This window comes from Phacochoerus africanus, chromosome 2, assembly GCF_016906955.1.
Source record: "Phacochoerus africanus isolate WHEZ1 chromosome 2, ROS_Pafr_v1, whole genome shotgun sequence".
Taxonomy (NCBI): Eukaryota; Metazoa; Chordata; class Mammalia; order Artiodactyla; family Suidae; genus Phacochoerus; species Phacochoerus africanus.
The window spans coordinates 183622650-183635210 of record NC_062545.1 but is presented as its reverse complement, the minus strand read 5'-3'; the positions used below and the strand labels follow the sequence as shown (position 1 = coordinate 183635210).

At 37.9% G+C, this 12561-nt stretch overlaps 1 protein-coding gene across 3 annotated transcripts in view; it reads right to left on the bottom strand.

The window, feature by feature from the left end:
• Positions 1 to 12561, bottom strand: part of FRMD6 (FERM domain containing 6) — a 240364-nt gene that overhangs the window by 31654 nt on the left and 196149 nt on the right. For all 3 annotated transcript variants that reach the window (XM_047767320.1, XM_047767319.1, XM_047767321.1), the window contains 2 exons: positions 10113 to 10357; positions 1481 to 1571 (listed from right to left, as the gene is read on the bottom strand). In XM_047767320.1, the coding sequence (XP_047623276.1) occupies positions 1481 to 1571; positions 10113 to 10211 (190 nt within the window). In that variant the 5' untranslated portion in view covers positions 10212 to 10357. The remainder of the gene's footprint in view (positions 1 to 1480; positions 1572 to 10112; positions 10358 to 12561) is intronic.

The following is a 12561-nucleotide window of genomic DNA, read 5'->3' as shown; positions in this document are numbered from 1 at the left end:
AAAGATAACAGTCTGACTGTAGTTGTAATAAGAAGAATTGACTCTGAGTACAAAATAAAAGTAAAGCTATTTAGGATCTGCAGGGCATCTTATTCCTCCACGGCCCTTCCTTGAAAGAATAATTGACAGATGTGCTAATACAGGGATAGAGCTGAGCATTTGTGTTTTTACTGCCTTCACTACCACAGGAAGGAACTGAAGAGCAAATGGTTGCATAGTCTTGTCCTGATATGTCTCTGCTCCATGCTCTCTGGACTCTCCAGAGCTGTCTTTTTAAAATAACTGAAAACAGCTCACATTTTGGAGCCAGCCTGTTGATCAGCTGATCATGATACACTTTCAAACCTGGCAAAGTTTAAGCACTCTGTGGTACTAACCAGGTTCTCAAGGTATCATAAGACTTTAAATTGAAACCAATTCCAGAAATAGAAAAATAATTCAGGAGTTCCTGGTGTGCCTCAGCAGTAACAAACCAGACTAGTATCCATGAGGATGTGGGTTCAATCCCTGGCCCCTCTCAGTGGGTTAAGAATCTGGCATTGCCATGAGGTGTGGTATAGGTCACAGAAGAGGCTCGGATCCTACACTGCTGTGGCTATGGTGTAGGCTGGCAGCCAAAGATCCGGCCTGGAACTTCCATATGCCACACGTGTGGCCTAAAAAGACAGAGAGAGACAGACAGACAGAAAAAGAGAGAGAGAGAGAGAAAGAAAGAAAATTCATAACCAAGTATAAAATATAAATATGTTTCACAAAAAAAAAGGTCTCCTTGAAAAACTGAGGTTTGAAAGGTTTTCAGTATCCAGAAGACTAAATTAGAGAAATCTTAAGATATGATTTAAAATAAGAAGGTTTTAAGGAAAGGCTGCACTTACACCCTGGGAACTTAACTCTAACTAAGGTATACTGGGGAGAGGAAGCTTGAAAATCTTCTCCACATAAAGTTTACAGAAGGAACTGAACCAGTATCTCCAAGTTATATATTTTGACTAGAAAAAGGAGAAGGGAAAAACAGAAAATAAGAGTAAACTGAATAGATCACTTTGTTATACTATATATTTCAATAGCAAGAGAACCAGAATAAAGTCAGTTTTACTATGTCTAAATACCATTTAATATCAACAATTATAAACCAAATTAAATTCTAAAAATATCTAAGGTAATTTCCTACTAGCTCCAGCTGATCCTGAGTGCAAACAAACAAAAATCAAGGTTGGCTCATTAAAACACAAAGAGAAAACAGAGACTCCTAGAGAGGAATCAATTTTAAAGTTCAAACCATAATAAATAAATGACTTAAAATTCTAAATCTTGTCAAAACATAGAACAGTTAAGTTTAAAAAAATGACACTAGATTAAAAATGATCAGTTTATGCGTATTTTGACAATCACAATTACATAATATATCCAATTTAAGTTAGAAATGTCATTTTCTCAGGGACGGTTGGCCAAACCCATCAGAGATGGCACTGAGGCTTACTCTGTATAACACTGAGTCCAAAGAGGTGACAGTCCTTGAGCCTGAGTAGATCACACACCTGGACCAGCAACTGGTGACAGAGAATTTTAACCTAGAGAAGAAAAAAAACAAAACAAAACAAAAACCCCTCAAAAACACAGCGTTAGATACAATTCAGCCAAGTCCACACAGTGAGCCACCACCAGGCAATGTAATGTGTCCTAAATACTCGGCTTGAAAGGACAAGCTGACACTAGCAAAACAACAGTTGGTTTTATGGAAATCACTTTAATCTGCAGCTGCGTTTCAAGAATGATTATCACAATATGAATTTCAACAACATGGTAATAAAATACCAATGCAATCTTGTATAAGACTCATAATAAATCTTTTGATACATAGACAAGGCCTTATTCTATTGCCATGGTGCATGATAAATACAGATTTCAAAGGAACCAAATATAACCTAATCAGATCATCAAAATTATTAATTTGGCAAGTATCTTTACAAGGAAAAATTTCCTCTTGATGGTCTAATAAGCAAAATGCTCATATACTGCCCAATGAGTGAATATCTAGCTTTTATTTATTTAATCACTTTGACATATCTTTTTTTTTTTTTTTTTTTCCTTTTTACTGCTGCACCTACAGCATATGGAAGTTCCTGGGCTAGGGGCTGAATCAGAGCTACAGCTGCCAGCGCATGCCACAGCCATAGCCACACCAGATTCAAGCTGCATTTGTGGCCTATGCCTCAGCTTGTGGTAATGCCAGATCCTTAACCCACTGAGTGAGGCCAGGGATCAAACCTGCATCCTCACAGACACTATGTCAAGTTCTTAATCTGCTGAGTCACAATGGAAACTCCTAACATATCTTTAAAGTACCTAAACTAAGTTCCTTTTCTGAGTCCTGGTATAATTCAAACAAAATAAAAACATATTAATTTGGAACTCTGGAGTTAAGTTATTCTGAAATATAATATGCTAAATGATAAAATAGTCTTTAAAAAACAGTTTTAATGACTTTTCAAATGTTTAATGATGTGTTCTGGGGGACAGTAATTCTAATGAATTCAGAATCACTAAACTTATTAGTGTTGGGATTGACATTAAGAGACCATACAGGTCAATTTCTTCATTTTATAGAGGTAGAAAAGAAAACCTAGAAAACTTAAAGTCATACAGCTAGTAGTGGCAGAAGTAACAACTCAAAACTCTGCTCATTTGTGTATTATAATATTTTTATATATGTATATTACTAAAACAAGTGCAACATGACAGTTTATCATTCTAGGTACATACATTATGTGTGGCGTTCACCCTCATGTTTGTACTATTCTTCAACCAGTTACATTTTTTGTTTTTTGTTTTTTCAGCCTCCCTTGTGGCATATGGAAGTTCCTAGGCCAGGGAGTGAACCTGAGCCACAGCTGAGATCTTTACCACAACTGTGGCAACACTGGATCCTTAATCCACTGTGTCAAGCTGGGGATCAAACCCATGACACCACAGGTACAATGCCAGATCCTTAACCCTCCACATCACACCAGGAACTCCACCATTTACAGTTTTAATTATTACAAATTCTAAATTAGTTAACTCTGAATTAATGACTTTTTTCATACCTTAAATGTAACTCAGATTAAAAAAATAAAAACATATTGAGATCTCTTGATAACTGAAAGCCTAACAATTTAGAATGGTGACAATGTCAACTGGAGCAAGAAAAATAGTTTTACAACTCTTTTCCACATTCATTATTACATGGCTCCTAACTGAAGGATCTTAGCCACTGGCAAATATAAAAAGTATTTAAAGCCAGAAAGCACCAATTCAGCTGTTTAATTAAGCAAAAGGACCTCAGTGAGGCTGGGACAGTATCTTATTTTATATGCAGGCTATAGAGATCAGGCACTCAGTATATGTCTGACAAATGAAAGCCAGGGGTCTTATTCCCTCCTATTCCCTCTGTTCCATGACTACAGACTACTTTTTGACCTACAAAGCAGATCATTCAATAAATGTGCTACTCAAGAATTGAGGGAAAAGATATCAATGTAAACACACCAACAAGACTAGGGGAATACATGTGCCAAGAGAAAATCAGTAACATCTTCATTCACTAAAAAAGACTCTGGGAGTTCCTGTCATGGCACAGTGGAAACAAATCTGACTAGGAACTGTGAGGTTGCAGGTTTGATCCCTGGTCTCTCTCAGTGGGTTTAAGGACCCGGCGTTGCCATGAGCTCTGGTGTAGGTCACAGACATGGCTCAGATATGGCATTGCTGTGGCTCTGGCGTAGCTGGCAGCTGTAGCTCCAATGAGACCCTTGCCTGGGAACCTCCATATGCCACGGTAGTGGCCCTAAAAATTCAAAAAAAAAAAAAAGACTTCAGATTTGAGGTCTACATTACTGTAATTCCACTTTACCAATAAACTTAAATAAAGAAACTGATAAAGGAAAAGTGTCTAAATGCTATATAAAACTGAACTATATACTAAAAATTTGATACTTAAAATGTCACACAGTCTAGGACTTTAATCCTTAGTTTTGACTGTATTTAAAAATGTCATATACAAAGCACTCTGGATAAAATGTGATAAAAAGTTAAAAGAAAAATTCCAAACCACATACTGCATACAAAATAAACCATGTTGTAACTTTGGGTAGCTGTTGTTCAAATAATTATTATTGTTTCCCTAGTTTAAATCAAGTATTTGGAGCCTACTGATAAAGCTCTTTAACAACTACCAAGGAAGTACAATGTTCTTGTTTAAAAGCTGTAATTAAACAAGGCCGTGGTTCTGAAGTCTTGCCTGCTGTGAAAACAAGCTTGAGTTTTTTGTATTTGCATATTATGAGTCTTTAAGGCTACATTTTAGCTGATGGTGAAAATTTTCAAGTTCTCTAATCTTCAGGAGTAATGGGAACTTTAAAAAGTGCTATAGAGTATGAGGCATTAAGAATAAGAATTAAAACAGTATCTAAAAATACACTCTATATGGAACTTTTTAAATAAAAACAGCATTTGATTGTAAATGTCTATGGTTTGTTATTGAACAGGAATGCTTAAAATATGCCCCAGAAAAAGAACTGTTCTCTCTCATCTCAGTCAAGAGGTGTAAGCTCTTAGCTATGTGTGTATATGTATATATGTATGTATATATACACTTTTTTTTTTTGGCTGCACTTGTGGCATCTGGAAGTTTCTGGGCCAAGGATCAAATTCAAGCTGCAGCTGCAACCTACACTATAGCTTTGGCAACACTGGATCCTTAACCCACTGCACCACAGTGAGAACTCCCTTAGCTACAATTTTTATCACTCAAAAATTTTGTGATTCTTAAAAAAAAAAAAAAAAGGAAGTTCTCATTGTGGCTCAGTGAACAAACCTAACTATATCCTTGAAGATGTGGGTTTGAGCCCTGGCCTCGCTCAGTGGGTCAAGAATCCGGTGTTGTGTGAACTATTGTGTAGGTTGCAGACATGGCTCTGCAGACATGGCTCAGATCTTGCATTGCTGTGGCTATAGCGTAGGATGGCAGCTGTAGCTCCAATTCGACCCCTAGCCTGGGAACTTCCATATGCCACAGGCACGGCCTAACAAGGGAAAAAAATAAAATTGTGGTGGCTCCTACATTGACCATCATTCTATTTCTAAAAATTTCCACGTTCCCGGAGTTCCCGCCGTGGCGCAGTGGTTAACGAATCCAACTAGGAACCATGAGGTTGCGGGTTCGATCCCTGCCCTTGCTCAGTGGGTTAACGATCCCGCGTTGCCGTGAGCTGTGGTGTAGGTTGCAGACGCGGCTCGGATCCGGCGTTGCTGTGGCTCTGGCGTAGGCCGGTGGCTACAGCTCCGATTCGACCCCTAGCCTGGGAACTTCCATATGCCGAGGGAGCGGCCCAAGAAATAGCAAAAAGATAAAAAAAAAAAAAGAAAAGAAATGGCAAAAAGACAAAAAATAAATAAATAAAAATTCCCACGTTCCCATATTTAGTACTTATCTGTTCTAAAATCATTTAGAACAGTCCCTATTAGTTCAAGTCACAGAGAATTAACCAAAAAGACTAAATTACCCCCCCCACACACAAAGGCAATATTAATATTCTATCAATTACACTTGTGAGGGAACAAACTTTGTTGGTTTTAAAAAATGTTTAGAGATGATTAAAAAAAAATGAGGCCATTAATGAAATAGTTTTTGTCACAGTTAACTTGTTCTACCACAACTCTACAAATATTGACTGCTATTCTCTAAAGACAAAAGTAACACTTTGTAACTCACGGTTACCAAAGGGAAAAGGTGGAGGGGCAGGATGGATTGGGGTTTTGGGACTGGCACGTGTACACTACTGCATATGGAATGGATGGTTAACCAGGATCTGCTGTACTGCACGGGAAATTCTACTCAATATTCTGTGATAACCTATGTGGGAAAAGAATCTGACAAAGAATGGATATATGTACAATGTATAACTGAGTCGTTGTACAGCAGAAATTAACACAGTATTATAAATCAACTGTATGTCAATAAAACTTTAAGATTAAAAAAATAGTAAAATAATAATAATAAAACGCTTTGTAGAAAATGACAGGCCTCTGACAGCCCTAAGTTGGTTTTTGGTGGTGAGGAGCCTCCATACTACTTAACCCAGCCCCTCCTCCTGCCTTTGGGCCAACCACCAGCTAATGAGGACTCTAGACATGGCAGGGCCATTCATGTACCCTGGAATAGGGACAGGTCTACATGGCATGCAGACTTCCCACGTGAGTTTCATTAAGAGAGTGCCCTAAGAAACTGAGCACACAGCTCCAAGAAATGAAAACAAGTGCTACTCTGCTAAGTGCTCATTCGGTGAGCAATTCCCAGGTTCCAGGTACTACAATAAGCACTTTATGCATGTTATGTTCTCATACTCCAGCAATGACACTGTGAGGAGTCAGACTATCTCCACTTTGGAGTTGGAGGTATGAACTACTAGGCATAACACAGGCTTCAGGACGTATTGTACAACATGGGGAATAAAGCCAATTTTCTGTAATAACTGTAAATGGAAAGCAACCTTCAAAAATGTTGCAAAAATTTTTTTAATTTTTAAAGGAAAAAAAAAAAGGATTACCTCCACCTTATAGAAGAGGAAACAGAAGCAAAAAAACTACCTTGCCCAAGGTTGCAGAGTAAATTGTGGCATAGGGATTTCCACCTAGATCCCCATGACTCTAAAATTCTCCTTCATCATAGTGATTTATGGTGTTACAGTCCATAATCACAGTCCTGACCATCCTGCAGAAATTATTATACTAATTTTACAAAAGAAGGTAATTGAAGAAGTGTAAAAATTCATCTCATAAAGAATTACAATAATAAGGATAGCAGCTACTATCCATGTGTCAGGAATTATGCTACATGCTAACCCTTAATTCTCACAATGACCTTGTACCACAGGTATTATCCCCGTTTTACAGGTGAAGACAGTGAACTTGAGGGAGGTTTAATGAATTTTCCAAAAGTCTCTAAGACATGGGATTTGAATTCTGGTGTGTATGTGTGAAGTACATTCATGTCTTCCCATTACCATACTAGCTTTCAATTACCCCTCCAAAAGGAAGGAAGCTAATATAAATCAAATGCCTATCAGGTGCTAGGTACTGGGAAAGCTGCTTTTACAAGTGAGGAAGATGAATGAGCTTAAACAACTTGTTTAAAGGTCGCAAAATCAGTAAATTATACAAATCAAAATATAGTCTTATTTCTTAATTATGATGGTAGTTATATTATTGTTACTAACAACAACCAACATTCACTTTGGGTCTACTATATATCATGTACTGCTCTAAGGGTTAGGCCACTAACACAGTGTCAAAAATACAACCCAACAGGAGTTCCCATCGTGGTTCAGTGGTAACAAACCTGACCAGTATCCATGAGGATGAAGGTTTGATCCCTGGTCTCGCTCAGCGGGTTAAGGATCTGTTATTGCCCTGAACTGTGGTGTAGGCTGCAGATGCAGCTTGGATCCCGCATTGATGTGGCTGTGACATAGGCTGGCAGCTACAGCTCAATTCAACCCCTAGCCTGGGAACTTCCATATGCCATGGGTGCGGCCCTTAAAAGGGAAAAAAAAAAAAAAATTACAATCCACTACACAGAGTTCTATAGAGTGAAAGAGACTAGATGGTACTGGTCCATAGGTCTTCGCCTGTCTGGCTTAAGGTTTTAAATTATTAATAGCACCTGATTAGGGAATGCTGTTAAATACAGATGCCTATGTCCTACCCTAGACTTATTAGTCCTCAAAGGAGAGGAGTCCAATAGGCTAGGTATTTAACAATATTCTGATGTAGATCAAGTTGGCTTAAAAACCACTGATCTACAGGAATAAGTAGATTGGCTGCCAGTCTGTTCTCCATAATTATCTTCCTCACCTGAGATTCAGAGTACAAATTAATTTCATAGAAAATTATAGTCAGCTCCTTGGATTCCTCATGAAGTCAGGTTAGTCTTCTTTCTACTCACCTGAGGTCAGTAAGGTTTTGTTCCACATCCTGAATGTGTGTATACACACGCACTCTCATATGAACACACATACACATATTCCACTGGGTGGAAAGACAGAAAGGAATGGAGAGAAGTTTCTTAGGGGCTTATGCTGTATGTTTATGTATTTTTAAAAAATTAAGTTGCTGTTTTTTTGACATAACTGTAAAAAAGATCTCAAATACCATATTTGTGTATGCATGTAAATTACATGTTAGTATATTTTGTCAGTACCCATTCTGACAAAGAAAGATAATGCTGCCAATTTTAATTAGGTTTTAAAAACCAAATGCTACAAAATAATAGTCATCACTTGACACAACCAAAAGCAACTTTGGGTGCCCTGAGTAGGAGTGTAGCTCATCAAAACAAATTCTGCCTAACAGATTGACAAAGTTCACTGAATAGGCAGGTGTGATGCTCAGGTAATTCTTGTGAGCAAAAACGAAGTTACATTAGTAAATCAAGAAACTGTGGTGACTGACAGAATAAAACCTAAATAATTATGGTAATAAGCAGGACCTATTCCTATCTAAACTTTTAATGGAGCTTTTTAAATGTCATATAGAGTCAGTATAACATTTAGAAATATTATTTTGTACAGTAATTGGGTTTTTAACCCAATATAGTAGCATATAGCAAAGAAAACTGATTCGAGGCATGCACCAAGGCAATTTTTTCCTTAATTCCACCAGGATACAATCAGTGAAAGAAAGAAGATGAAAGTTGATAATCGGAAGAGGGGTTGAAAAATGCTAGCTAGGCATGATTGTGATTATCATAAAATTGTTTGACAGTCTCTACCAAAGCTAAACATGTGTATACTTCATGACTCACAATCCACTCTTAGGTATAAGCCCAGAAATGCATATGTATATGCATACATATAAAATGTTCATAATAGTTTCACTTGTAACAGCCCCAAATTTAACCCAACATCAATAATAGCTGGATAAAGAAACCGGGCAATTTCATACAGTAAAATATTATACAATACTGAAAAAAATAATTACTGTGACATGCAAGAGCATAGATGAATTTCATAGGCCAAATGCTGAGTGAATGAAGCCAGATACAAAAGTAAGCACACCACATAATTTTTAGCTGCATGAAGTTCAGAAACAGGAAAATTATGCTACAGTGAGAGAGGCAGCAACAGTTATTACCTCTTGGGTGGAGATTATTGACTAGGCGGGATCACAAAGGATCTTTCTGGGGTGCTGGAAATCTACTATGTCTCAACATGGTTACATACACTTGTAAAAATTCACTGAGCTGCACACTTAAGACTCCTATACTTTGTTGTATATAAATTATAACCCAACTTTAAAAGTAAAGAAAAATAATAATAATAGCATATTCCTCAATGTCCAGGTTAACTAAGAGACTTAACTCTGACTCACGAACCATAAGCAACAGCTTAGTGCTCAAATACAACACAATTCTTGACAATGGCTAGACTTAGGCTATAGGCTACTATTAACATGGAGGATAATGTGAGAAAAAGAATATATATGTATGACGGTCACTTTGCTGTCCAGTATAAATTGACAAAAACTGTAAATAAATTATAATGGAAAAAATAACAATCATAAAATAAAAAATAGAAATAAAAAAATTAAAATTTCAAAATAATAAAAAATCAAAGATCTTAACAAATGTAAAGACAGTGTTCATGGATTCTAAGACTGAATATAACAAAGACGTCAGTTTCCCCCCCTTAAAAAAAAATGACCAAGACGCAAGTTAAAAAGTTGGCAATTATGCATTACCATTATGTTTATGTGACAGTTTGAAAATATTTAAAAAGCAAACTCATATGTCAATAAAACCATTTCAATAAAACACTTAAAAACAGCCAAGTATTTGTTCTATAATACAGTAACCCAAATTCTCTAATTTTACCAGACAAGAGAATGCTGAAGGCAGCTGAACTTAAGCCATAATTCAAAGTTGGGAACTATGTAGACTATTTCAATATCCCAATTCTCCCACATTATTAATCTCTCATCCAGTAATTATTTCCCCCTGAACCAAGTCACAGCCTGAATGTGGTCACTGGTAGGAACATCATCATTTAAAGATTTCTAACGTGGGATCTACTCACATTTATGATGATGTTCAGAGACTTGTCGTTGGGAAGGAAAATACACACACTCCGGCGGTCTTGCATGACTCTGTTGTTGTGGAAGTTCAATTTGTTCATTGTGTTGTGGGCTCTCTAGTGTTCAGGCCCGGGCTCCGAGTCCTCGGCAATTCCTCTGGTTCCGAGTGCTCCAAAGCCAAACCCCGCTCTTCATCACACGCCCTACAGGAGACGCATCATGATGTTCCACTACATAGGTTTCATAGCTGTAAAAAAGGCCAAAAGGAGGTGGTGAATGAAGGTGGCACGAGTGGTGAGGAGAGAAACAGGAGAGGAGCAGCAGCACATGGCTCTTGTTGGCACAGGCACAGCACTTCCCCACTAGGGCTGCCTGATTCGTGAATAAGAAAGCACTGGAATGCACTCTGTACTTTGCCCACTATCAACTGTTTTAAAACTTTCATTCCCAGCCGTGAATTAAACGTGACACCAATCAGCGCCTCCACATTCAAGGCAGTACCATGCACTGCAGGCTTCACGGAAGCAGAAGCCTGACTTGGAGAAGTTTCTAGCCTCACATGGAAGAGATGGAAGGGTTTTGAAATAAAAAGACAAAAACAGCAACAGCAACTTCCATTACAATCAAACTCAAATGTCTGGGCTCTTATACTCCTTCTTCAACCACTGTGGTCTGGCTTCCACCTCCTTCTCTTTGCCAGTATGGATTGGCCACAGGAAGCCAGTGATCTCCAGACCATCAGGAAAATCCACAGATTCACTTTGATTGATTTCTCCGTGCATGACATGTACTAACTCGTTAAGCCCTCTGTACAACCTTTTTCTCCCTGAGTTTTTATGGTGCAGCTCTCTCTGATTCTCTAACTGGACAATGCAAACTTTTCTATTTGTTATTTCAACCAATTAATACATAGAAATGACAAGACTGTATATATTGAACCATGTTTGAATACCGTGGGTTTTGGATACCTCTCACATCTAATCGGTTTAGTAAATCACGGAATTTAATTTTTAAACTTCTCTTAAATTTTCAGTGTATACAATTTTGTTTCCACGTCATGAAGATTTTACCTCCAATTTTCAATAATCATACCTTTTATTTCTGTTTCATGTCTCATTGCATTGGCAAGAGAGAATAATTTTAAAACAGTGATGGATATATCCAACTTTTAATAAATGTGTCTAGTGTTTCACATATTATTGCTAAGATTACATTATTCAACCAAAGTATGTTGAAACTACTTACCTGTCAAACCATTACTAATTGTTTATATTGTTCCTTTCCAGCTACATCTGTAGGATATGGAAGAATTGCCAGGAATATGGAATCGTTTTACCAGGCAGAAAGTATAGCCATACAGTTTTGACAGAAAAGCTATCATCACATAAATCAAAGCATACCTGAGACAGAATCTTGGCCTATTTGCTTAAGGTTCAATGTTCATCTGTTATCGCAGGAATATAGTCTTAGGTGGCAACATGAGTAAATATAAACTAGTATTTCTTTTTAAAGTATAAAATACCATCCACAAGGGAGCTACACAAACTCAGTAAAAACAAATGTTATGTAAAATTTTAGGTAATTTTCTTACTAGGAAGCTGACCAAAAGCCCCCTTAGGAGTATTCTGTGCTTTTCTTTTCTTTTGTCTTTTGTCTTTTTAGGGCCACACCCACGGCATATGGAGCTTCTCAGGCTAGGGGTCTAATCGGAGCTGTTGCTGCTGGCCTATGCCACAGCCAAAGCAATGCCAGATCTGAGCCTCGTCTGTGACCTACCCCACAGTTCATGGCAACACTGGATCCTTAACACACTGAGCGAGGCCAGGGATTGAACCTGCAGCCTCCTGGTTCCTAGTTGGATTTGTTTCCCCTGCGCCATGACGGGAACTCCATGCACTTTTCTTAAAGCATAATAGCAATTGTTTCACATTAGGCTGTAGCCAGTACATCACCCCACAGGGTCACCAGAGGTTAGTAACACAGGTCTCTCCAGGATGAGTTGGTTAGCCCATGTGTTCTATGAGCACAAACTAGCACTCTAAATCCAATCATCCATCTGAAGAATGTACACTTTCAGTTTTGCAGTTCCAAAGCACCAACTGGAGGACCAGTGCTGGCTGAATCAGCATCACCTGGGTGTTTTTAATAAATACAGAATCTGGAGCACAGTGGCACCGCTATTCACTCATAATCTCCAGGGTGAGAGCCCAGGAATCTTAATCTTTTCATAAAGCTCCCCACATATTTCTGATATGCAGTCATATATTGAAACCACACTTTAGTTAACAGAAAGACGGTACTAAGCAGAGGACTGGATATAATACCTTCATAGTATACTCTGGGAACAAACATATCTTGAGGTGTAGTATTAGGGGTAAACAACATATGTGAAAGATAGCACACATCATCACTATGACTGAAAAAAAAAGTCCTCAACATTTTCAAAGGTAT